At 42.5% G+C, this 27,817-nt stretch overlaps 1 protein-coding gene and 1 long non-coding RNA gene across 16 annotated transcripts in view; one reads left to right on the top strand and one right to left on the bottom strand.

The window, feature by feature from the left end:
• Positions 1 to 27,817, bottom strand: part of TRPM3 (transient receptor potential cation channel subfamily M member 3) — a 493,501-nt gene that overhangs the window by 136,077 nt on the left and 329,607 nt on the right. For all 11 annotated transcript variants that reach the window (XM_072838286.1, XM_072838297.1, XM_072838304.1 and 8 more), the window contains one exon: positions 24,747 to 24,870. In XM_072838286.1, the coding sequence (XP_072694387.1) occupies positions 24,747 to 24,870 (124 nt within the window). The remainder of the gene's footprint in view (positions 1 to 24,746; positions 24,871 to 27,817) is intronic.
• LOC140639862 (uncharacterized) overlaps positions 17,837 to 27,817 on the top strand; it is a 131,036-nt gene continuing 121,055 nt past the window's right edge. For all 5 annotated transcript variants that reach the window (XR_012036508.1, XR_012036506.1, XR_012036510.1 and 2 more), the window contains exons 1-2: positions 17,837 to 17,941; positions 22,332 to 22,598. This is a non-coding gene — a long non-coding RNA (uncharacterized lncRNA). The remainder of the gene's footprint in view (positions 17,942 to 22,331; positions 22,599 to 27,817) is intronic.

Below are 27,817 nucleotides of genomic sequence, written 5' to 3'. Positions count from 1 at the left end.
CCAGCTTGACAAATTCATAATAAAGCTGGTGGGAGAATGGAAGTGCTTCCCTGAAACTGCATTTTCTGGCCCGACAATGGCAGGACATGACATTGGTCCAATGGTAAAAGGGAGTGTTAGTCCAGGGCCCATCTACTGTCATATTATATACTACCCTGCAGTGAATACAGTTTGGAAGAGTTTTTTCTTCTTTCAAACTCTGATGCGATTGATTCCAGGAAAGCACAATTCAGTGTATCAGCTCCATTGTTTCCTCTAAACTGAAGTAATCCCCTTTTCTCCTCCTTGGGCCAATATGAACACACACAGCCCTTTGAATGGTTGTTTATTCTCCTTGATGCTCATTGCGCAAGCTCTAGCTGCTAACCATCCCAGGGTCAAAACTCTTAGCATAAAAAATTTCAGGCCAGGATGTCAGGACTATTGACTTACTGGAGCATGTCTGTTGAGGAGAGATGGCTTTCATCCCACATGCAGCAATTCTTTCTCCCCTCTCCCTTAGAGTTGTTTTTCTGCCTCAGGTCATGTGCTCCAGGTCATAGGCATATATGTCAGATGTGAAAACATTTGGGGGAGAAATAGAGATGCAAACGTGATCAAAATCAGGAAGCTGTGATGGAGGCCATGAGAAAGTTCTAACTAGGCTAATAAGGACTAAAGAGACAAAGGTCATTTCTGACTGGTGTGACCCAAGAAAACTTTAAGGATGAGACCAGGATTTGGTCTGAATATTGTGGGGTAGTTCGCATTTCAATAGAGCAGTGGGGTAGTGGGAGGGGCACGAAGCAGAGCATGGTAAAAGACAAGAAGAAAAAGTAAGCATGGAAACCATCACGTACAAATATTGTTTCGCCAGAGCACTGGGTGAAGGGAAGGTGACTCATGAAGCAGCCTAGAAAGGAAGGTTGAGGCCAAGCTGTGAACGATCTTTGGGTTTAAGGGATCTGGACAGAATTCAGTATACCTAGGCCTGGTGCCAAGCACTTTATACAAGTTACGTTGTTAATCCTCAAGTCAACCCTAGGAGGCTCAGAGATTAAATTAATCACCCAAGAGCGCTTAGGGGAACATGACAGTCAAGATGAGATCTCAGGTCTATACAGCTATAAAGGCTGTGCCCCGAGCCGCTCTAGGCTGTCTTGCTGAAATCAAATGCTATCAGATGCAAATTAATCTCAGGCTGGGGATTAGAGTTGGGGTCCAACATCAGAGCCTTTGCAGCAGACTTGAGATGGATAACCAGGGGGGGCTCTGTGATGGGAACGAGGGGGCTGCTGGAATCGCAAAGTGGGTTGACATTCAGGGGTCAAGAATCAGGGAGGAAGCAAAGATGACTCTTCGTTTTTCAGCCTCGGGGCTGACAGCATGAGGTTGCTCTTAACAGGAACAGAAGCCACGATGATTTGGGGGAAGATGGTGAGTTTATCCATAACTTCTATCCTTTCTGACTCCCAAGCTGAGTGGAGGAGAAGGGCAGCCCCTGCCAGGCAGGGGCGGCTGGGGACAGTGCTCTGCCCTCCAGTGAAACCCAAACTCTTATTAGAGTCTCTGCTGCCCACAGGCACTGCAAACCTTTGCACTGGCGACCAGAAAGAATGACGTGCTTGTCCAGGCCTCTCGCTGGAGCTCTCCCATAGCCCTGCGGAGGTTCTGAAGCGGGGACAGGGAAGAATTTGGCAAACCCAAGAGCTGCCAAGAGCTTTTAAGGGTAGAGTTGCTGCGGGGGTAAAGTGTGTGTATGTGGAGAACCCCAAGGAAACAGAATCTCTCATCAAATGGCTCTCTTTTGCTCTGCAAAACTGTAGGGAGGTTTTGCGCACATCTGCTTGCCTATCGTGGCAAAAGGAAGCTAGGTGTGCACATGCACGTGTGCACACACACACACACAGTGGTTTTATGAGTCATGTGACTAGGCAATGTTAAATATGCCAACCGTTGTCCCAGAAGGCAACTCTGTACCAATCGGAGTGTGATTCTCTTGGGTGACAGAATGGACTTTTTATTTTTTATTTTTATTATTATTTTTTTTTAAACAGTTTTTTTTTTAAATTTTATTTTTATTTATTTATGATAGGCACACAGTGAGAGAGAGAGAGAGAGAGGCAGAGACATAGGCAGAGGGAGAAGCAGGCTCCATGCACCGGGAGCCCGATGTGGGATTCGATCCCGGGTCTCCAGGATCGCGCCCTGGGCCAAAGGCAGGCGCCAAACCGCTGCGCCACCCAGGGATCCCCAGAATGGACTTTTTAACTGGTATTGCCTTTTCCACAAAGAAAAATGTTTGACTTTGTATTTATCTCATCAATCAACTGCCAGCATTTTTTCACCCACCCCCCGCTACATTGATCGTCCACTTAGACAATGGTGTCTATCCTGTTTAGAGATATAAAGGATGGAGTGTTCCACCGAAGCAAATTTTCTAGTTAAGTACGGATTATCCCTTAAAGCCAAGTAAAAACACGTTAATTCTCTTGGGTGGAAACTTGTCTAAAATGGAATGGACACATTTGTCTTCTTAGACTACATTAAGTAAAATGAAAATTCATTTTTTTTTTTCATCTGGCATGATTTAGCGATGTTCTCATTGACAGGGAAGGTAGGCCTATTTGGCCCTATCTAAATGGCTCAGCCTTCTCATGTTTAGAGATCCTGTATCTGCTATTTATAGATTCTGGACACTCCGTCCAACTCTTCTGACAATGCTCATTCATTATGCCTTCCTGCTTTCTGGCTGCAAAGGGCAGGAAAACCAGGCTACGCTGGAGCAGAAGAGTGCGGCTTTCGGTGGCATTTAGTGCCCATGACCATGTGGGATTTAGTGCACAGATTATTTGATACCAATGCTGACATTCAGATAAGTCTTTTTTTGTTTGTTTGTTTCCATTTCTTATTTCCCAGTTCAGAGCAGTTGAAATTTCTGTATAAGAGATCTTTAGATAAATTAGGTATTGTCATGGGTTTTTTTTGGCAGGCACATTTTCTAATTAATTTTATTTCAGCTCCTCCTGTTCCTCCCTGCTTAGGGAATAAGGAATTTAACATTTCTAGACTCTTAAGGAGAGCAGCTGCTAAGTGAAATCAGCACATCTGCCTAAAGTGGGAATGGAAGTGAGCTCTTCATAATAACGGCAGCTGTGGGGTGCAGGCGCGCCTCTAAACACGATATACATATGACTCTCATGGAATCTTCCCCATTACCCTTAGTGTCCTCATTCCTGTTTTCCAGTAGAGATACCTGAGACTTGAGAAAGTCAAGTAACTCAACTCAAAGTCACAGAGCTGGCATTCCCATGCCCTGCTCTCAGACACAACCCAGCCTAAAGGCGTCCCCACTCATTCTGCCAGATGGCTCATTAGAATGGCCTGGATTCTATGGTGGGGGGGTGAGCAGAAGAACTACTGGCAGCCACACTGAGGTCGAGGTAGTGTTCCACAGTTGATGCCCATGGCCACGCAGATCTGCTGGAAGAAGGGCTGGTGCTGCAGAGCCCTACAGCCCGATGGCTCCCAAGCCCCCTGACCAGCTACTCTATCATGGGAGCCTCATCTCCCCTTGTTGGGGGGCAGTTGCCTACTCAGTGAGCTGGAAGGAAAAGAAAAGCTTGGCAGAAAGAAAGAATCATGGTGGCTGGCCCATCTCCCTAGGGTTCTCTAAAGGTCGCAATTCATCTCTTATTCCCTGGAAAACCACCAACTCAGAGGAGAGGGGAAGAAGAACCCGATTCCACAGAAAGACACGGTTTCCACTCAGCCTTGAACTTCCTCTCTATGGTTTTGGCAAGAGCACCCACTGGTTGGCCAGATCATCCCAGACAGGTGTTATCTGTCACTGATCAGCAGCTCTTTTGGACTTTGCTTTTTGAACAGAGAATTCCCTTCGGTGCCCAACAGAAGAATGGGCATGGAATAAAGCAAGCTGCTAAAGAAAGTCAAATTCCCAAAAATAGGCATGGGAGCATGGCATGCAGAGGTGTGTATTTTTAGCTAGCAATTATAAAGCTACTGCATTTAATTGAGGCGACAGTGGTGCAAAGTAGAATGTCAGTATTTCCTGTCCAGCACCTGTCTTTGAGTCGGCTGCTCTGCCGTTCACTTCTGGACATCAGTGAGAGACGCTTCTCTGCCTTTTAACCTCTTCCTTATCGGCCCATTGCCATGAAACACCACATAGCTTAAATGATGTACTTGTAGATGCATGGAAACATTCAAGGAACATTGTAATGCTGAGTCCCTTTCTCGTACAAACCCTGCATTTCTTTCAGTTATATTTTTCTCCTTTATTCCTTCCTCCCAGAAATATTAAGGCATCCTGCAAGGACTTAGAAATATATATACACACACACACACACATTTATGTATATATGTGTATATATATCTGTGTATATATACACATATACACAGTGTATGTACACATAAACACTGTGTATATATGTGTATATATATATATTTAAAAACTCCTAGTTAACATGTGCATGCACACATACTACCAAATTTGATGGTATATATAGACTATATTTAATAGTCTATATGGTATATATAGACTATATTTAATAGTCTATATAAATATATAATAGTACAATAGCTAATAATCAATAATTAATACGTGCATATATATACACACATATTTACTAGGAGTCTTTAGGTAAAATATTAACTAGGGATCTTTAAAGTGTCACTGCACAGTTGCTTGCACCATGACCCACTTAAAGGCTACTAGTCAATATGTAGCAGATATACACACACAGGTATTGTATATAATATATTCATGCATACCTACACATGCCTAGGAATATATCTATATTATCTATATCTGTATACGTTCATGTACTGTGCCTGCCTTTAGGATCACTTTCTCTTTATCTCCTGTTTTGGATAACTGAGAACATACAATTTAATTCACACTTTAGACTAAAGTTTAGTGACACTGTGGTTCTACATAGATATTTGTTTCTATGGAATTGGAACTATAGCTTAGGGTAAAGCTCAGTTCAAAGATTAAAAACTACCATTTTAGGGGCACCTGGATGGCTCGGTGGTTTAGCATCTGCCTTTGGCTCAGGTCATGATGCCCAGGCCCTGGGGTAGAGTGCCTCATCGGACTCCCGGCCTGCTTCTCCCTCTGCCTATGTCTCTGCCTTGCTCTATGGGTCTCTTGTAAACAAACAAACAAGCAAACAAATAAATAAATCAATCTATCTTTAAAAAATAAAAACAAACAAATAAATAAATCTATCTTTAAAAAATAAAAATTATCTTTAAAAAACTAGTTAAAAGAATAAATACAGTTTCACAAGATAAGAAGAATGTGCCTGAGATATATTCTTTTTTCTGGCCATAGTGGTCCATAGCAAGAAACAAAAGAATATTTTGGCAGCTAAGTGAAGCTTAATTTAGCCATGGGGAAAAAATTTAAAATTAGTGGGTCCCTGAAATTTTGAACAAAATGAAAATTAGTGGGTTTATATTAGGTACAATGGGCAATTCTAATTCCTTGAAAGGGAACTGGGTTTTATTTTTATTTACCACTTAGAAAAGAAAAACCTGGGTTTTATTAGGTAGTAGAGCCTATTTCAGAACATAACACCATTAGTGTCTCTTCCTAATTATACCGTTAATCTGAAACAGTAGGTAACGCCAAGTTCATGGACACTATAACTCCATGAGACTAAGACCTGATAGAAGTGAGGCAGTCCCTAGAATAAGTCAGGCAATGGGAAGAATTTTTTTTTTTTCCAAAAGAAGAAATATCATGTGAGTGACAAATCCTTTACTTACTCAAGACACTATCTTATCAAGTATCACTCATCAACTTTTAAAAAAGGCCGCTAAGGCTCAGTTGGTTAAGCATCCAACTCTTGATCTCAGCTCAGGTCTTGATCTCAAGGTCATGAGTTCAGGCCCTGTGTGGGGCTCCACCTAGGGTGTGGAGCCTACAAAAAATAAATAAGTAAGTAAGACAACTAAAGCATGACCATCATGCCTCTAAGAATGAACGAGGAAGACAGCCCACAGCCACTAGCATCCCTGATGCTGCGAAAAAAAGAGGAGGCTCGTGAATATTTTCCCGGTTGTTTGGTTTTTTTGAGTCCTTCTGTCAGGCTAGTTCAATTTCTCTAAGAATTTCCAGATGTGACAGGCAGTCAACAGCTTTGCTCGGTATGACAGGTTTCATTTCAAGGAGTCCAGCTTGTAATTTCAAGTAGACTGGCTACTGGTAGAGGTCTAATCAACTCAAGTTTTCGATTGCTTTCAAGCCCTGCTTCATTGAACACACTAAGCAGTGACAGAACCACCCAGGCCTATGTGGCAAAGGCTGGGAAAGAACTTGAAAGTCCCTTAAAGCAGAAGGATATTTTTGCCATTTTCTGAAACAAGCATTCTAAATGTACCTTTTCAAAGTGATCGATCCCATACTTTCTGATATGCAAGAGGAAAGGAGGTATTTCTGGAACTGGGATAGAATCCAGGGGGAAGACTTCATCTTTATCACTAGTAACTTACTTATGCTGACTTGTGAAAGAATTTTGGATGCTCCTGCTTTCACTCCAGCTCAGTTTTTTGTTGGGTTTTACCTACAGCTTTTTAAATGGTCAGGTTTTTTAACTTTTAGAAATATTTGACTAAATGTCAATCCAAAGAAGTTAAAAATAGCATTCCACATTTTACACTGACACACATCTAATACACACATTATATATACACATTAAGCAATATGCTAACTACACACATGGAATTTTCCAGAATCGTTCCTATTTCAAATATTCCATCCAGTTGGTAGTTCACATCCAAAGCCATTTAGTCTAGATCTTAGTGTTGAAACTATGATTTCTCGACCCATATGATCCATTGTGTTGATCCTAAGGTAAAATTCAGATTTTGATTTAGTAGATATTTTCTGAACACCTTCTCCAGATGCAAGGTTGATGCTTCAATTCATTTATTTCTTATTTACTGAAATAAGAGGACTTTTATTATGTGGGATATGGCATATTATTTTTTCCTGACTGGCCTCAGCAATGCATGCTGGATGGATTGCAACACTCTTGAATAAAATATTTGATGCATAGAACCTTCTAGAGAAATACATTTTTATACGTTTCAACATAGAATACTATTATATAACATAAATTTGTTATAACATTGTATTTTATCATGAAATAATGTGTTACAGATAATATAATAATAGGTGGCCATACAATATTTTGTGCCACTTAATGGGCTCTGTGGCCTTGAGCATGTCATCTGTTTTACAGATGATGACACTGACAAGATTATGAATCACTAAATTTTACCTCTGAAGCTAATAATACATTATATGTTAATTAAATTGGATTTACATTTTTTTAAAAAAGATTGCTTTCATAGGTTGTTGTGAGAAAAGTGAATTAATATGCATAGCACAGTCAGAAAGATCATGACAAAATCTTGGAGAAACTGAACTAGCTTGATAATGGGCTCCAAAAACCCAGCCACCTAGAAAAGTGTTCGGTAAATGCTGTTGCTATTACAGTTTTTATTTAAAGCCCTGATTTCCCCTGTAGTACACTGAATGGGTTGATTTAATCTCAATGATCCCTACAGTTTCTTTTTCTTGCTGTGGTGTCCTTTAACTCCCTATGGAGTAAATCATAATCCTAGCTAAGTGGGCCACGGTAGCTAGGAATAACTGTCCTGTGTCTGTGCTTGTTTTTTGTTTTTTGTTTTTTTGTTTTTTTAATAATGCCAGAATGATGAGATGATCAGGTAATTTCCCCTGGGGGCTTAAATACTTGGTCTAACTTTGAATGCTTTGGGATCCAGAAGGAGAGAGACCCCCGCTCCGCCTTAACAGGCAGCAGAACAGCTTGTCAGTTGGTTGTTTTAGCTCCCTGGAGGCTCATTCTGACACGGCAATTTTATGTTATAAATTCTGGAGAATGTTTGGCCAGGCTGAGGGCCAGTTGTTCCAACAACTGCTACTGTAAATCCTTCATTCCCCAAGTAGTTACTCTTTCTCAAGTCAGAATAAATGATAGTCATGGGGGCTGTAAACTACTTAAAATTAGGCTTTGAGCTAGTGAGTATGTCCTCTCCTGAAAAAATAATTTTTTCCCCACATTTTCCAGTATCTTGGTTCCTCCAAACTTTAAGGGTTCTATTTCTTCCTCCCAAATGCATAGGAAAAGTAATTTAGAAAAATACTGGTGAGAGACAAAGCTGTTAAGAAGAAATGGATGTTTTTTGTTTTCTTATTTGCTTTAGAGAATTGTCCAGAAAAGAAAAAAAAAATACTGTTCATCAATAGTTCGATTTCAGTCATGTTTTACCAAATGAACCACTTCTGATCAGACATAGATTTATTGGTAACACCACTTGCAAAACCATTCAAAAGGAAAACAAAGACAAAAAGAGAACCAGAGCATATGTGAGAGGAGGAGTAAAGGGGGATTCTCTGGTGATTCTAGTTGGTTTCTACCTCTGTTCCTGACATAGTCTTAATTGCATATTAAGAATAAAGACGAACTATTCAATAACTATTGACTTTTCAATAATAGGTCATTGTTTTGTTGGTCAACAGCTGGTATGGAGATAACCTTGCTAGTTGAATTATACTCAGCAAACAGGAGACTTACAATGGGACTTTCTCCAGGGTAAGTGTCAGAGCCACGTTCATGGAGAATGCAAATTCAATCAAGCTAAGACTGGCAGGAATACATCAGTGATAGGCTGCATTCATCACCAATGTCAAGTGTTGGCTGGGTCTTCATATTTCTTTTTGTTCATGATTTCTTCTTATCCTATGGCTCCTTCACATGGACTGCATATGCAGGGGATAAAGGTTCTCTAGTAGGTTTTGACTAAGGTCAAATCCCACCATGTCTAACATGACAATGCCCAACTCGGCAAGTTGCCCAACAAAATGTTTTGACATTACATGAATTAAAATTAATTATATAAACTTCATGACTGAAAAGGTCCAATAATAAGGCCATTTCTGCATTATCATATTTAACAATCATCCTTTGTTCAAATGCTAGAATATTGGGCAGTTTTCAGTAGGTGCTCATAAACCGTATTCACGTGCAATTTTAATGGTGAGGAAGGCTTTGTTAAGGTAGACGTGGTGTTGGCATGCTACTAAATCCAAAGGTTTTTCAAGTATTTCAATAGGGTCATAACATTGATAATTTGTAACTTTGATAATAGGATGACCACAAAGTGAATTCTTGCCCAGACAGATATCTTACAGAAAATGAGTTTGAGAGTCATGGTGGAAAGGAAAGAAGCTACTGGTAGCACTGTCTCTGTTATCCTTATAACCAGACATCTACTCTCTTCTGAAAGTATGGGTAGGAGGGCTTAGGTGCACGCTTTATGTCTTTTCCTGACTTTAAAATTTAACCTAATGTTTCTGGTAGGGGAATCCCACTGTGAAATAATGAATGATTTTAACCTTAAAAACTGTATGTTTATGAATTATATAAAACAATGCAAGTGTTTTAATGCTAAACAAAAAACCTCATTGTCCAAAAAAATATATTTATATAAATATAATTACTATGGTGTTTCAAACAAATCTGGAAACTTACATATAGGGAAAAAACTACCTTAGAAGGAAATTTAACAAAAGTCTTTGGTGGCTTTTGGGGCTGTGGGTAATATTGTTCCTCCTTTTATTTTGTGGTAGTCTCTAAATCAATAATAAACTTACTTTTAATCACCATGTATTGCTTTTACAATGGAAAAAATGAACTGGGTCAAAGCTATGTTCATACTCAAGTTCAAGATGGTTATTCACCGAGAGATGTGAAAGTAATTCAAATAGGGAAGAAGATTCTGACCCTGTAAAGGAATCATGGAACCCAAGAAAAGCAGTGCTGGCTGAGACCCAGAGGTCATTTAGATTGTGTATTCCATGTGATCAAGCCATTGGGAGGTGAGATTTTTAGGCTGGAGAGTTAAAAGCCAGTCCATACATCAGTAGAGAGAAGTGGAAAGTACTCAAAACGTTTACTCAATCAAGTCTGGATTCAAATCTTGAAGCTGCTACTTAACCTTCCCTGTTCTCTTGGGCAAATCACTTACTCTCTCTCAGCTTTAAAGAGGAGAGAGGACAATAATATCTAGTTGTTAAGGTGGTTTTTAGATTTAAATGAAAGAGAGGGAATATTTATAATTTACTAGTATCTCATAAGCACCCAGTAAATGCTCTCTTTTAAATATTATTATTTCAATCTCTTTGATTTCTCAGTGGCCTCTAGGCCAAAAGTATTTCAGTGTCATTTCTCTCGGGTTTAAAAGAGAATGAAGATAATTACCAAAATCTCCACCCTGCCTCTTCCAATACTGAAGAGGGTAAACATTTAAAGTCACAGAATTTTTTTATGGACAAGAGTTATTGTGATACCATCCCTTGATCTTGGTTCTCCAGCCTCCCCAGTTTTTTTTTTTTTTTTAAGTTGTAAAATTCCTCCAAAGCATTTTTTAGTCTCACATGTTTCTACTCCTTACAAGTCTCATTCTCTCTTGAATGTGCTGCATTCAGGATTTTCTTCTATACCACCACTGAAACTGTACTTCTCAAGGTCACCAACAAAATCCATCCTGCTAAATCTGGTGGCAAGTCTTTAATCCTGGTGGTACTTGATATATTAGCGCAAGATCATTGCCTCTTCCATTCCGTATCTTTTTTATTTCTTTACTATCCCTTCCCCACTGGCATGCACGCTGTATGAGGATTGGTACTGCTGTAATCTGGGCCCTTTGAATACTGCGGGGTATGTGGCAGGCACTCAAGAAATGAATGAAAAACTGCAAAAATAGTTTGTCGAACAGAAGAGTATTGCAGGTAACAGACTTTAGCTTGCTCTGTGTGATTTAGAATGTTCCAACCTGCCCACCCCATGGATGCCTCTAGCATTTCCCGCATACCTTCTGGACTTCTGTTCAATGCTCAAAATTTATTGGCATGTGTGATGATTTGGCTTTAAAAAAAGATGCATTTCCTGCTTGGATTTTCCCGCAGTGAGCTTTCTGCATATGCCCATGTTTATTTGTGTACAATGTGTGCTGTGCTTGGCATCTGCTCTGCTTCCCGCCCCTTTGTGTGCCCGTGCCCACAGGGCATCTGGGAGTTTGCCGGCATATTATAAGGAGGTTTGGAAAATTCTGCGCTCTGAGCCCTCTGGCTTACCCTTTTGGGGCTGAGAAGGCTACCAAGCACCGCTAAGCTGGCAGAGTGACAAAATCAACCCACACAAGGAGATAAAACAGCTGCAGTGGGGACGGAGATCTTCTGAGGACCAATGAAAGAGGAAGACAGGGATTACGGCTCCTGGATGGCAGATGGTTGAGGTCTGGTTGGAAATCGGGTTGTCGAGAAACATTTTGTCTTAGGCAGAGCTGGAACAGTGGCATTTAAAGCCACACAAAGGCCAGTGATGGGTCCTGGCAATCTCAGGCTCTGCTGGAGTCAGGGTGGGGTCCTCTCCTTCATCATCATGCCCCCATTTTTGTCCACAATGGAACTCGCAGTCGGCCCCTGGGAGTCCTGAGTTTGGGATGCCGGTGGGTGTGTTATCCGGGCACAGTGGCCCTTTCCAGAGCATTCCGCCACTGTAGGGGCAGCTCTCTGCAGGTGCAGGTGCTGAGGATGGTGTATGGAGGGGCTGGAAATATAGAGAGATTTCCAGAAAGCCCTGGAAAAGGAGCTTGCTGTTCAAAGTGACTTCCTGACTTCAAGGCTTCCAGAAAGCACTATCTCTGACAGGGATCATTTCTGTGTTTCCTGCCAGTGAATGTGCATGTTTTTGGCAATGTGAGATGGTGGCGTGGGGAGAAGGAATGAACAACTACAAGGGGAGGAAGAGAGATAAATGAGACGCATTGTTGTTCCAGTCTTTGGAAAGGTTACTCATCCTCCCTGATACTATGTCTTTTTTTTGCTGCCTGTCCCAACCCCACCCCATAGAGACAGAGCCAGAGGGTGAGAAAAGCAAAAGCTTTGGAATTAGACACATCTGTGCTTGAAGGCTGGCTGTTTCAATTATGATGCTGGCTTAGGCAAGAAACCTAATGTCTTAAGCCTTAGTTTCTTAATCTGTGAAATTGGAGAAATAACACCTATCACATAGTGTTATTTTGAGTTTCAAATGAAATATATGTGCAACGTGCCTAGCAGAGGGTCTGAAATAGAGTCCTCCCTAAATAGTAGTTGGAAAAAAAATAAAAGGGCAGGGGGAGAAAAAATACAGTATCAAATATGGCAGACCTGGGCTGTGTGTATGAATTTATTCAGCAGGCATTTAAATCAAGCATCTACTTTCTATCTAGCGATGTGTGACATGCTGGACGAGACATGTCTTCAGGGAGTCTAAAAGTGCAGACACAAACACATGCAAACACAAATAAATGGGAGAAGTGCACAGGGTGGCAAGCACCATCACAAAACAAACAACAGAGGGAAAGGGGGAAGAGCTTTACATAGGGTGGTCAGGGAAGGCTTCCTGGAGGAGGGGGTGTTCAAGCTGAGTATGAAAAATGACAAGAGCCAGCCACGCAAAGTCTAGAGGGAAAGAGTTTCAGGCAGAAGGAAGGGTACAAGCAAATGCCAGAGACCAAAGAAACCCAGAGTGGCTGAGATGAGAGACCAGTGCCACAGCAAGGAAACACACGGGTGTAAGTCCTGGCAGTCATTCTCAGGGAAAACCTCTTGAGAGTCTCTCATTTCCCCCCTGCACCCTGCACCCCGTGCCCCTGGAAGTGCCACTTTGTAATGAGATCTCTCCCTTTGTTACCAGCCTGTCCTCTACAGATTTGGAAAAAAAATGGTGCTACTTCGTTAAGGTGAGGTAGCCTGCCCCTGTTCAAATCCCTGGCATTTGATGGTTTGTTAGTGTTGTTAGCTGACAGGATGGTGTGGTTCTGGAACGTTCTGTTGTTCTCCACTGGCTCCATGGGTGGGGGAACCTGATGAAAGGACTCACACTCTGCTCTTGGCATTCGTGCAGCCCCTGCTGGAATCGACTGGTGGAATTTGTGTTTCTCCCCCCAAGCCAGGGCCCTGTGGAGGTTAACATGCTGCCAGGAAAAATCCAACCTTATTTCCTGGGCCCCAAGTCAGCCTACCTCCAGGTGAGGCGGAGAGCTGCAAGCTCCCTATCTTCTGGGTAGAAACCACCCTGGCTCCTACCTAGAATGAGGTTGGTGGGCAGTGGCGAGGGAACTTTATTTCACCCATGTCAGAAGTAGGGTAGTTGTTTTTGCTTTTTTGTGTTTTTTTTTGTTTGTTTGCTTTCATTTTTGTTGTTATTGTTGTTTTTTGTAACTGGTTTTGATTCACTTTCTTTTTCTTGTATAAAGTATGTGGTGGCCACAGCTGGAGCCTGGGTCAGTGAATGTCAGTGAATTCCTGAGAGGGAGACTTGGTGAACACAGTTTGTTTTCTGAGGTCAGGGTGAGACGGCTGTAGGTGTTGGGAATGGCATCAAAAGTGGCCTTTGCAAAGTTGCACAGGGTGGCAGTGTGGCCCCTGGCTGAGTTTTAGCAGTCATCTATACCGGCCATCATCAGTAGCTTCTTGGGCATAGGAGCTGAGGCACAGTGCCAGTGCCCCTGTGGTCAGAGGTGAGGTGCACAAGCACAGCCACAGCAGCTGGTCATCATGCATGGGACAATGTGGGCCTTATTGATCTTGTTTTCCAAGTAGCCTTGCCACATAGGTGGGTGGAAAGCTTGACCAGGATCATGGCCCCATGGATGGCAGTGGCCCTCTCCCTGGAGCACTTAACACCCAGACCCACATACCCGTAGTCCTCTCTGATGGCAATAAATGCCTTGAACCTGTTCCACTGGCCAGCATGGGGTTGCTTTTGCACCAGCATAGTCTTCAAAACCTCATCCTTCAGAGATACCCCAGGAAAAGGTCAGTGATTTCAGATTCCTTAACAGGCAGGAAGAAGAAATATATCTCCGCCAGGACTTGATCTTCATGTCCTTCGCCAGGCGGCCCAGCTTGGTGACAGGATCCAGTCCTTGCCTTTGGCCCACTCAGAAGCCACTGTGGTCTCCCATCCCAAGGCCCCGGGGTCCTTAGACCCTCCCACCACATCAATGTCATCTGACACTTGGTGTTTTCTCAGAGAAGAAGCAGGGAAATGGTCTTTGAATGGACGATGGCAATGGATGGGAGGGCAGGAGGAGCCACGACCATGCCACTTATCAGCTGACTGATCTCAAGTCAGTAAAAATAGGGAGGACATTCTGTCTCTTAGTGTTGTGGGGAAGATAAAATTACAAAGCAACTGGCAGGCTAGGGATTAATATACTCCTCGTCCTCCATTTCCTTTCCTTCTCTGCTCTCCAGGAGGCGGCGACACCTTTTTCTTCCTGTCTGTCCTTGATCACTGAAGGGGTCATTGCGAGCATGTACAGAGCCCTTGGGGTGGTAGTGAAGTCCCCCAACTTCTGAACACTTGTTAGAAGTCATGGCCAAGCACTTGGAGAATGGGATCCCAGTATAGACAGTTCCCAGCTTTAATTTACGATTTTTCGGCTTTATTCTGGTGTGGAAGTGATTTGCATTCAGTGGAAACTGGATTTTGAATTTTGAATATGGATCATTCTGGGCTGGTGATATATGTTAGGACAATTTCTTGTGATGCAGCCCCAGCTCCTGGTCAGCCCTGCAGTTATGAGGTCAACAACCAGTATGCTGACAACCATTCTGAATCCATACATTCTGTTTTTCACATTTGGTACACTATTCCAGAAATTACATGAGATATTCAACACTTTACTATGAAGTAGGCTTTGTGTTTGATGACTTTGTCCAACTGTAGGCTATTGTGTTCTGAGCACGCACATGATAGGCTCTGCTAAGCTGTGATGTTCAGCAGGTTAGCTGAATTAAATGCATTTTTGGCTTAATAATATTTTCATTTTATGATGGGTTTATCAGGGTGTAACCCCGCTGCAAGCAGAGGAAGATATGTATTTAAAATCAAGTTGATTGTGGCCAATTTCACTTAATTATGCTTTTTCTCTGTTCCAGCCTCCCACCAGGCCTGTTCTTAATATATCATGACACTTCAGTTGGTGGCATCTTTGGAAAATGAGGAGTTTCATATAGGTGAAATTTTGTTTTACAAAAAAATTAAGCCCATCTCCTTGTGACAAATTATACCACAATTATCTAGGCTCAAAGGCATAGAAAGACATAGAACTGTAAGTAGTAATGGTGCAGAAGCAAGTATTCTCTTCTGTGAGAAAGCTTTTACCATCTTTCAGACTCAGGCCACATCCCAGGCCAATGACATGAGAGTCGCCAGGGGTGGGATCCAGGCTTGTTGTGTTTAAAGCTCCCCAAGTGATTCCAACATGTGGCCAATGTTGGAGCCTCTGTCTGCCCTGTGTTTTCCCAACACCTCGAACCTCTATGTTTCTGTGGGTTATGTGCCTATGTTTCTATAAATTAAAAAAAAAGGAAGGAGGAGGAGTACAAGAGGGAGGAAACTACAGTTGTGTGGCCACCAGAGGCCGGTGCTGTGGTCCACAAGGATGGGGATCAGGGATATGTTAGCCATGTCATTAGGGAAATAAAGAAGGAAGATTAGCTCCAGAGTGAGCCTGAGCCCTGGCTGCAGTTGATCATAAGCCGTGGAACTGGGCAGGAGCATAAAGAAAACACAAGAGAGAAAAAGACCAGATGAGAAGGAGAAAAAACAATGCAAATCAGTTCTGAAATAAAGGAGGAGATTGGCAGGCACGACATTTAGATTGTCTTTGAGGGAGAAAATAGCCAAGTAGAGCAGATAAAAATCAAAGATAAATGATAGAGATGATAGCGGCAGTGATCATCTTTATGCGGTGTATGTTTGTCCTCCTCGATCAGGGTAATTTTATCCGGTCAAGGCTGGGGTTTGGTGAAAGCAGATAATACATTGGGAGAATGGTCTATTGGGTGACACGTGATCTGCCTCAGGCTAATGGCCCCAGGCTGAAACCTTGGGATTTGATGAATGTATTCATTTACTGGGCATCACACCTAATAAGAAGAAGCATAAATACTAATATAGATGGAAATGTGGGTGAATGAGTTCACATGACAGGAGGTACTGTATACACATTGATTAGCCAGGAAGGGAGAACAGAAAGCATCCTGCTTTTCGACACCCGGTTTACAAATAACCTGCGTTCTCCAACCTCTCTTGCTCCTTCCCATTTAATTTCCCCTCCACCCTTCTGCAAACACTACAGTTTCCAACCACACCAAAGCATACAGGTTCGAGGGCATTCCATGGGATCCAAGCGGTGGGAAGAAATAAATACTTTGGGAACCACCTGTGCCCCTTGGAGCTGTAATTTTCAAACTTGAGTTCTACAGCCTTTGGTCAAAGGAAGTGTCACTGGGAAGGGTTAGAAAACTCCAGATAAATTAAAAAGAGAGAAAGGTTAAACCAGCGTCTGTTAACGCTTTTTCTCCTTGCATTTAGCTGTGAAGGAGATGCTGGAGGAAGCAGAGTCTGGAAATGATGTGAATCCGAGGCTTCTGGGGTGGGGTGGAAGAGGGAGGAAGAAGGAACAGGTTCTAAAATGCGAATACATGAACAATTTTGTGACTAGGGTCATCCTGTCCCAGAGAAGGGGATGACAATCTTTTTCTTCTTTGGAAGTACACTTCCTGGTTTCCTGTTCTTAGTCTCTTTATAGCAAACCAGAAGTTTGCTCTATTATTTACATTGCTTTATGAGACAGTGGGTTCTGAGCTGTAAATAGATCTTTGGATCATAGCCCAATTACAAGCTGTGGGCTTCCTGAAATGCATGATTGACTGTTTAGCATGGAAGAGCTTACGTGTACAGGAACTGTTAATGAGAGACGTGGAGGTGCACACAGTTAGAAATTCCTTGGAGGTTAAATGTTCATTCAGATGGGGTATCTCTGAGGGACTAGAAGGAACGAAAGGCAGTGTTTATGGGTCCTGTGGTCCAAACGTAGTTATTGCTATGGGAGGGCATCTACTACAGTGGTTCTTAACTCTTTGGAGTGATTCATCCCTGGGGAATCTGAGAATTGAATGTATTCTTCCCATAATATGCTTATGCTTGCAAAATTTTGCATATATTTTCAGGGGACTCATGGAACTTACTGAAGACTTATGGCTGTTCTTAGACACAAGGCTAAGAATTCTTACTCTATTGAATTCAGAAAAAAACTCTGGTCCCTGTATTCCTTTTTGGATAGTAATATTCCTAGCTGGGAATCGGCTGTAGGGTAGGGGTAGAGAATCCATCTCAGTACTTCTAGAAACTACTACATTTAACATTTGAAGAGAGGATTCAAGAGCTTTCACAAAATACAAAAAGATGTATAAGGCATGGTCTTTTACCTCAAGGAAAATTGGACTTGGTTAGACTAAAGTATAAGGGATAAAATTAGTAGTATTAGTAGTTGTGGCTGGAAAGGTAGACCAGATCCAGACCAGGAAAGGCCTTAAATACTACATTAAGGAACTGAAACTTAATTCCAAGCTAACAGTCTAGCTTGTACAGTCTTCATTGTTTCGCCATATCTATATACCAACACTATAATCAGATCTTTGAATTGATTCCCCTTTAAACTTTGTGTTTATTTAGGCTTACTAGTCATGGTTTTGTGTTTTGTTGTCATTATTTGTAATATAATGCAAATTAAAACATGCCTCTTAAAATAAAAATATTGATTTGTCTTCCTCCTGAAACAATCTCTTATGCAAACAGCATTCCTCACTTTGGCAAACACTGCTAAGGACAATGGGGGTTTCTGATTGGGTGGGAGGTTATAGTTAGGAGAGCTGTTCTTTAAGAGGTGTTCCGCAGCTGAGTGTCAGTTGGAACCGAGGGACTGGCCAAGCAGGAACCATTGGTCAAGGCAAACAGGGTGAGACCCTGGCCTTGAGGGCAGAGTGGAACGCAGAGTAGAGGTGAGATGTGGAGTCTCTGAAACCCAGTCTCTAGAAAGTCTGTCTTAGATCTGAAACTCAAAACAATTGTTAGGTATAATATTTAATAAGTCAGCTCTTAAAGTAGGAATGCAATAATATGTTTGTTTCTTGTGTATTTATATTTCATTTATCATAATATTTTATTTTTCTCAGTAAAAGAGAGCATTTTCTGTGTTTTTCTAGTGCCTCTAATCCACTGATAATTTTTGCTGACTATGGCTGGGAAAGTTCAGGGGTGTTTCTGTTGGTTCTGAGAGAGTCTGAGACCTTGATAGTGAGGATGGATATCAAATGGGATTTTTCTGTACACTTCTATGGACTCCTCCAATTTGTTTCATTTTTCTGGTTAGCTGAAAAATAGACATAATTCTCTGGAAGAAAAAACAAAGGTATCTAGAGATTAAAGAGTTTGCTGAGTGTCATGCATTAAATGCAAATCTGGGATTTGAAGCCAAGCAAATGGAGTCTAAAACCTGCATCATCCTTATTCCTAGAAAATGATATTCTAATCTAAGAGTTTCAGAACCTTCAAAAATCAACCTGCAATCACCCACTGTGTGTTGAGAATGTAATATGGAGAACATTTTTAAGGGAGCTATACTTCTTCTGCATTCTTTTCCCACTATCTCATTTAAAATATTGAGATTTAAATTATGTGATGATGACATTTAAATGAACTTAAAAGAAGTAAGGTACAATTCAGTATCTATCTCAAAGAGCATTTCTATTTCTCTCCAAACCCTGTGTTGTAAAGGACTGTTTTTTTAACTTGATACATGACTCTATGACTCTCAGCCATTTGGCTTAAAAAGCTCCTTCCTTTGCAGCTTTGTTTTCTCCCCTCATGATCATAGGAGTCTACTGTGCTTGTTTGGCTGTTGGTGTTAAACAGGGTAGACAGTGGCAGGTTACGTATATGTTTCCTTTTGTCTGTACTTTCTGTCCATTGAGATGAGCAAAGAGGGAAGCTGGAATATGAAGGTGGGATGATAGATTTCCAAGGTCAAATTGTGCCTAACTAACAATTTTAGCTAGGACTACGGAAACACAAGGGCAAGTGTAGACATCTGTGCTTACACTCGAATTAGTATCTATAGTTACTCATAGAATAAATGTAATTATAGTGAAAGTCATCCAGGGCTTCCTCAGAGCCTCATACTGTGTCAATGTTCTTTACACGTGCTAAAATGCTGCATTCTTAGTAACTCAGGGTAACCTGGGTCTTCAGGAGCATCTCCTACACGATGCTGAGACCCTAACTTGCCAAGTAACACTCACCCAGCTGCCTGCCCATGGTATCAAGAGTCTGATTTTCTAAGCAAGGAACATCTCAGACTTTGTGGTCCTTTTCTGGATAGAAGGGGCTTGTTGACAAAAAGAGAAGAAACTTCTTTGTTTAGAAGTCATGTTTGCTTAGTTTTTATGAATCTATGAAGATAGGTAGAGAGAATTGCCTCTCATTTTTCCAAATGCGGCCAAAGTTGTGATGTGATATCAGCATACACTTTAAATACACCCTCGTAAAGAAACAGATCTCCCTGAATTGGAAGGTAGAGGACATTGGCCTCCAGGGACTCATCGGAAAGACACGGACCACACTTCTCTGTGGCTTTCCCTAGTGTCTAAGGGAGATTCGCCAGCTCTATAGCCTGTCAAGCAAGAACAGGAAGCCGTGTGAGTGACATCTGGGGACTGCCTGGCCTTGTACTTGGCAGGGCATGGATATAGGGCATGGGAAACCCTTGGGCCAGTCTTGATCTTTTGGTCTATGATGATTTTTGTCTCACTGTGTCTTTTTTTTTTTTTTTTTTTTTTTAAAGAATCAAAGTATAATCTTACCAGTAGGAGGAAGTGTGGTAGATCTAGAACACATAAGTATTATTAAAGTGGTCAGTCCTGGGGCTTCATGGAGTTAAGTCACTTGAATGATAAAGCCAGAACTGGAATTCAGGTTTGTCTGCTCCTAGAGCTTTTTCCTCATAACCACTACATTAGAATACCTCCCACAACTTAAGCAGATGGCCCTGAATCAAACCTAAGTCCATAAACCAAATCTATGACTCCCTAAGGAGATGTAACACTGCGTTAGTGGAGATTTTAAGGCAATTTATAGATATTAAATACGTATCTGTCCCCACTAATGTATATTCATCTGAATTCGTTCATTTATTCACCCATTAAATAAAGATTTATTGAGTGTCTGCTATGTATATGCTCTGCTGCTAAGGGATAAGGGATAAGTGAGTGAAGGGAAAACAGAATAATGAATTAGACACAGATTCTGCTCTTAACAGCTTTCATGAGAAGTCAAAGATATATAAATGACTTAAGGTATAAATGATAAGTACACAAGAGAGCTGCAAATAAAGGAGTGCAGTGTATTCTAGGTGTGTGTGTGTATGCATGTGTGTGAATGTGGCATGTGCACTCGTGCATTCATAGGCATATGTGTGTTTGGCAATTGGTTATGGCTAATTGAGAGAGCCCTAAGTTTGAAAAAATGCAGGGAAGCAGGCAATAATAATAATAAAAAATAACTGCAAGAAGATTGGTTTCCTTAGCATGAAAGGTCCATAAAAAAGCGATGGAATTTAAGACTGGAAATATAAGTGAAACATTTACATTCAGATGAGTGATGTCATTGATTCTGTGCTTCAGTTGGAAGCAACTGGCATTACTGTATAGAGGGGCCAGCAGACCACAGCTTGTGTGTTAGATTTGACCCGTGGCCTGATTTTCGATGGTCAGTCAGTGGAGAATGGCTGTTAGATTTGAGAGTAGCCCTTGGCTATTCCTTGCCTGAAGGTGTCCCCCCTCTCCCCTGGTGAGAATGTGATGACACTGAGATGCCACAGCTTTGGCTGCTAGGAAGGAACAGTTTCACCTTGCAGGCTGTGTGTCCATCATCTTCCAAATACATCTCGATCCCAGGTCCCCTCTGATTGCACCCAAGCTACCTCTCCACTGTGTTTCTGTGGCATCCCCAGAAGCTTCTTGACTGAAGAGGTTTAAGGACAAATCAATTTATTTTCCCTCATGTACATCCTGAATTGATGGACTGGATAAGCATACTTATTAGTCTAGTTGCAAAGATCACTTCTGGGCTTTAGAATCACTACAGCACAGGAGAACTCAGTGGAGGGAAGGAAGCAAGAGGCTGGTGTCCCCATACCATAAAGGCAGTCATAGGTATTGCAAAGGTCCCCAAGTGGCAGTCAGACTATCAAGGTTTCCACAATTGTAGGGAGCAGGAGAGACGACTGGCATCACTAGAGGCCCAAGTAAGAACGAAACGACCCTGCTTTGGGAGTGGTACCGAGAAGCAGCAGGCCCAGGGGCAGAGGGGTGGGTAAGTGAAAGGACCCCGGCCAGCGAAGAGTGGAAACAGTCTGCGCTCCTTGCGAGGCACAGGGCAGAGAACACTGCACTCAATTCCACTCCGCTTCTGTGAAAATCATCTCAGAAGTTTGAGCTCTGACTAGCGAGTCACAGAGAAGCTTGGTGTTCAAGTTTGAGATGAATGAGTGATGGTGGCAAGTGGAGGAGGGAGGGCAGTTGTGCTTGGAGCTGGGAGTGGATTTTAAAGTCCTGGTTTTGGGAGCAGAGTCCGCACTGAGTGTGGACCTGACTCCCGGGTGTGATTGACAGGTGGTGGCAAGGTGGCCCGTGTGAGGTCCAGCAGCTGAGAAAGGACAGCAGGTGGGAGGAACCATCAGTGTGGACACAAAGGTGGTGAACTAGTCTCTGGACTAGTGGCCTCCTCCACTGGGACGCGGTCTGGGCCCCACATACCATGGGGGGCTTACATGGCTGAGCGAGGTCCTCCTTCACTACAGAGTGGAAGGAAAATGTGCTAAAGCAGTGGGGCTGGAGGGTTAGAAGGGGCGCACAGGATGTCGAGGAGGCAGAGCAGGGGCGAGGAGCTGGCCCTGCACTTTGGAACTAGAAGACTTTGGTTTCTACACATACAATCAGCCTCACACTGTGCTTTGCCACTTGGGGTCCTCTTCCTGGTCCCGAGCTCTTCCTGACTAGACTCCTCTTGATGAGGAAGGGGGTGACAGGACACGAGGTGCCTCCAAGTTGATATGCTGCTGAGAACAGATTTAATCTCTTTCTCTTTTGGTAACTCTGATGGAACGTAGCTCAGAGGCTGCTTTCTAGGGGGATGTATCTTCTCAAAAGGTGACAGATTCTGAGATGTTGTTTGGACCCAAGAGGAGAAGTAAATTGCTCCAAGGACAATATGGAATGAATAGAAAGTACCACCAAAAGGCCCATCGAGGGGTATTTTTCATGAGGCCACGTGGCCCAGGCACCTGAATTTCACAAGCTAATTACACATCCCTGGTGAAATTCTTTCTTACAGAAGTTACAAGGATGCGGGGGTGAGAAAGACATCAGCCCGCCTCTGGCACCAGATCCCTTCACTGAACTTAGCAAGAGTTAGACTGACCTCAGAATGGTCTATCCCACTTCATCTGTGAAGGGAATAAATGCAACTGGGAGGCTACAGAAGTGAGGAAGAGCTCCATGTGAACTTCTGAGAAGTGGAAACTTTCACCCCAAACCTGGGAGGGGCTGAAGGTTCTCACCAAGTTCATGTGGCTGTTTCCTGGCCGTGAGATGTGCTAAGGTAGGCAGCCTGGGGAGTAGGAGCCACCTGGGCTCTGCGGCAGGACGCCCCCTCCCGGCGGGCTCCTCCTGGCGGTGTGCACATCTCCACTCTCCCTCCATCTCACTTTCTTCCTCGACTCGCCTCCAAAGGGGAGAAACAATACCTGCCTCATGTCCACATCATTTATAAAGCATCTGGTGCTTTCTGTGCACATGAACAGTCCCTCCAAAATGAAAATTCTTGTGATTTAAAAAAAAATCTTAATTTCTGCCCAGTTCTGAGAAGAGGATAACTTATTTCCTGTTAAGATTGCATTGCCTTAGCCCACAGCTAGGGATATCTCACGTATCTTGCAGTAAATATCTGTCACTAAGATACAGTTGACCTTTACAGCAGGGGCTATGAAGAAGCAACATAATGATTATTAGGTAGAGTCCCAGGGAATAGTCCTGCGGAATACTTCACTTGGGGAGGCCACTCACCTTCATTTGGTTCTATGACTTCTAAGTGGTTCCTTGAATTTTAATCCTAACTGCCTTTCTAGGAAATTTACAGGACCCCAGAAATGGATAGTTCTGGTAAGTTTTCACAGTTGGCATTGGGAAACTGACTGTTAGCATGAAGTCAGTAGGAAACCCATCCTATGTGTGGCATGCTGAGGGGTTCATGCCCCCCTCTGGGGCTAGAGGGAGTGTTGAACTGAGTCTCCTTGCGGGCACCAGCAGTCGTGGCTGTGAACCTCATCAGTGTGCTGGCTTCTCTATACAAAGTGGACAGACTACCTGGGTCTATGGACACTCAAGGATTAGAGGTGCAAAACCCAGAAGGGGCTGAAGGTTCTCACAAAGGTCATGGAGGATACTTGCTGGGCGTAGGTCTTGCTTACTTGAGTCAAGTCCTGTTTTCCTAAATATTTGGCTTCTCAAACTCAGAAGTTGCCTCCTTTCCCTGCTCTCCTCCCTCCTGGCAGTCACAGTGAGCCTCTGTGGGTGTCAGCAGCTGTCCTGGGCATCAGGACACCATCCTGAGCAAGACCGCTCTAGGCCATGCTTAGTGGGGGAACTGGCTGAAAGCGGCTCACTCCAGCCCCTCCTTACCCTATCTGCCTCCCTGTGGTTGAACCTTTCAGAGTCTGGCCCTGGTGTCCCTCTGGAGGAGAAGTGCCCCCCTTATATCCCCAAAGATAATCATTCCATAATGCCCACGCAGACTTAGGGTGATTCAAAACCTGAGGAAGGCTTCTGTTCAGGTTTAAGCTGCTCTTTTAATTTCCCCTGTCAGCAGGCGGGCTCCAATGACCTCTGAGGATAGTCTTTGCTTGCTGAGGCCTGCAGGGAATCTGCTCAGAGTGGGCGATGTACAACATTTGATTCAATGAGACAATTTCTGATAAAAGCATTTCCCGCAGAGATTAAATGCCACGGTGTTGAGTCCTGCTCCCTCATTTACTAATCAAGTCTGTTTGCATCTCCTCATCTGTAAGGTGAGGATAATAATGGTACCTCTCTCATTGGGACAGTTGTAAAGATCACAGAAGTTAATGCATGTAAAGATTTCTCGTGCTGCCTGGCACATAGCAAGTACTCGTTAAATGTTAGCTCGTGTTATTTCTGTTCACTCTAACAGAAGGTCTCTGGGATGATACCACATTTGCAAGACACTTGCACCAGATGTAAGGAATGTTTCAGCAGTTATTGGAGGACACTTTGGAAGCTACAGAAGTTTCCAGCATTCCGTGGGCATGTCACTCCCTTTTCTACCTGCATGGATTAGCACATTAGCCCAGCCCCTGTGTCACTAAGATATTTGACAATAAGCCCATCAGTGATTCCCTACTCCCAAGCAAAGGGAAGCACCAAGGGAAGCATTTTCCAGAGGAAACCTATTTTCTCTCCTCCACTCCTTTGTGGAGGCAATCGGAAGCATTCAGGGTAAGCTTCACTAGGATGCTGAAACCCAGCTACACACACTTCATTAAATCTGGGCAGAAAAAGTAGTGTCTTTGCTACTGAGGGGAGGAGGCTACAGGAGCCAATAGAGCCTGGGGAACGTTGTGAGCTTGGCTGGAAATAAAGAACAGTTGGTGTGTGATTCAAGAAAATGTTTCGACGGACTAAAGGAATATGGAGAGGCCTCTGCCACTCGTGGGGAACGCTGTTTACATACCAATTCCTTTTTCTTCATGCACTCCATGAGGATGATGAACAGATGCTGGGCTTGGGTCCGAGTGTACGTGAAAGTCTTCTGGATGGTCACCAGCAACTGGTCCCTCAGGGATTCGTTGATAAGTCTGCAATTAGGAACAATGTCAACAATGGGTCAACCCAGTTCTTCTTCAGTACAGGTTTCTGAGAAATATTCTAGAACTCAAGAAAGCATTGTGAGGATCGGCTTTGGACAGGAGTTATTTCTTCCTGTATGTTTCTCACCACAGTTATTTTGACTGTGATAATCTAAAAAAACAACAGCGCACTTAAAAATAAATCCATTTTAATGTCTCATAACCTGAACGAGTAAAGTCAGAAGATTAATTTGGGTCTTTTTTTTTGTCTTTTTTTCTTTTATAATGACAGTATCTAATACCCTCTTCCTCAAGTGCCGCTTTAAAAAGCCTTGCTTATTAGCATCTTAGTAAAAATTTACTGTATTACTTATATGAAGCTTTAAATGTCAACTTCAGCTCTAATTGTATGGAAAAAGCCTCCATCTCAGTAATTTGAGCATGAATGAGGAGAGATAGGACTTATGTTTCTTTTAAAACCATTTCCTGTAGGTGGAGCTTCTCTGACCTATGATTCAGGTTATCATTTATGTCAAGCATTTGCTGTGTTACAGCCAACAAGAGTATGACCCACAGACTCTTAATAATGGACTGCTTCATTAAAAGACAGTTTTCATGCTATAGAAGAACAAGGAAAAGCAAGGGAGGTACGTTATACCCAATCACTGCCCTGATGCCTCTCGAAGATGAACCAGCTGTAACTTCTAACTCTGCCCTCCCTCACTAGCCTGGTGTGAACAGGGCTATCTTTACCAGCCATCAGATGGCAGGGAATGAAAAATCACTTTACTGTTATAGATTCTGTCCAAAATCAGGAAGATGAAACTGCTTCCAAGGACCAGTGACAAAATTATCATACTTTGCCTAGCATTTTACAGTTTTATAATTTTTTTTTCTGTAATTGAAGAACTAGAAACTCCTATATACAATAGTAAAATATAATTATCTCATTTGGTGCTCATGGGAACCCTGAAGGCCAAAGGTCCATAGAATTTAAAAGGGAAGGGTATTTTAGCTGAAAAGAGATGGATGCTTAAGGTCCTCAGCAAATAAGTGGCAGAGCCAGAACCAGAATCTATGTCTTCTGATTCCTCGTCCAATACTCTTTCCACTGCACCACTGCCTCTTATTACACCAAGAACCCTATACCATGGCCTCTCTTCATCATTGTGGCTACTTGAGAAGCAAATTATAATGTTTGCTTCAGGGGCAACTTGGGTGGCTTAGTGGTTGAGTTTCTACCTTCATCTCAGGTCGTGATCCTGGGATCCTAGGATTGAGTCCCACATCGGGCTCCCTGCGTGGAGCCTGCTTCTCCCTCCGCATATGTCTCTGCCTCTCTCTGTGTCCCTCATGAATGAGTAAGTAAGTAAAATCTTAAAAAAATAACATTTGCTTTAATGTGAAAGTAGACTAATTTTTGTTGCTTAAAAAAAAAAAAAAAAAAGCCAGATGGAAGGCTTGAGGATATCTTCTTATCAGTGGCCTTCTTTTCCCCAAGATTGTGTGAGGATCATCTGAGCCCACTAGGCTGAACATTATGGTGCCTTAAGCTTTGAGGAGGGTGCATTCCTCATGACAGAATTATACCAAGGATCCTGGCATGTCACTCAGCTCTATGGAGGATTGGCTTACACTTTCTCCACCCCACCCCCTGCCCCGGAACCTTTATATCATGAACATTTAGAAAAAGAGAATGGTCTAGATGAAGCTGAAAAATACTGCCAGATCTTCTCAAGATTACTAAATTATTCTGGAGGACTCTGTTGCCTTAGGTGTAGACCAATCTGAAACCATTCATGTATTCATTCATTCATTCAACAGTTGCCTAGTGATGTCTATTTAGTACCAGACTCTGTTGTACATGCCAGAGCTAGAGGGATAGATGAGAGACATACACTCCCAACCTTCAATGAGCTTACACACTGGAGTAGAAAGACAGGAACCAGCAATTCAACTGTGATTGACAGTAGTAAAGAAATAGAGAATTTGTGACAGTTGAATATAATCTAATTTGGGGGTACAGGGAAGACTCCTTTGAGGACGTGCTGTTTAATCTGAGACTTGAAGAATAAATGAGCATTAGCATGATCAGGGAGATGGTGGGGCTAACTAAGAGCCTTTTTGGCAGGTGAAACAGCATGAATAAGCCTAGTTTTGAGGAAATAAAAGAAGGTCAGTATGGTTAGAACATGAAGAGCAAAAGAAATATTGGAACAAGATGGTGCGGCAAAAGGGATGAGGATAAGACCATGGTGGAGGGGGGACTTTTAAGATAGTGTTAGAGATTCTGGATTTTATCCCACAGGTAATGAAGCCACTGGGGAGTGACATGATCATGTCTGCGTTGCCAAATTTCTTAAAGGGTTAATACATGAGCACTCATACCTGGGCATGTATGTATTTGACAGGCAACCCATGTGGATGGATCTAGAGTTCTGCAATATTGAGTATACATAAATGTATATTCAATACATAAAGTTGTACATGATTAACAACACAAGAAGAGATTCTCCTGATTAGCCACTTGATTGATTCAATCACTCATCTGCAGGTGTTTAATTTTGATAACAACTCAAAATTTGTTTTCCATTGCTAACCATCTGCAGTGAAATCCCAGTTCCCTGAGGTCATTAACTGAGGGATTTGTTATTTGTATGTAGTCTATCACTTTGTAAAAATTGAGAAATCATGCACAACTTAGTTGATTGTGAGCTTTATTGGTGAGGAGCACTGAAAGACACTAAAGATCTTATATTTTTAGCTCAATTTTGCAACTGAATGAAGTTGTGCCTTTGGTTAAGTCATTTAGCAGAAAGAACCTGGAATTCTATGTCTAGAAGTACAAGGATTCTCTAGACTGGTGTTTTGCAAAGTGTGAGGTGCCCATCACTGATGGAGCAAAATGGTTTTATGTGGCACAAAGATGATTTGGTCTTTCCAAAGCATTAAGTTA

Source organism: Canis lupus, chromosome 1 (assembly GCF_048164855.1).
Source record: "Canis lupus baileyi chromosome 1, mCanLup2.hap1, whole genome shotgun sequence".
In the NCBI taxonomy this organism is placed as follows: Eukaryota; Metazoa; Chordata; class Mammalia; order Carnivora; family Canidae; genus Canis; species Canis lupus.
Note: the sequence above shows the minus strand (reverse complement) of the source record. Positions and strands in the feature narration are given on the sequence as shown.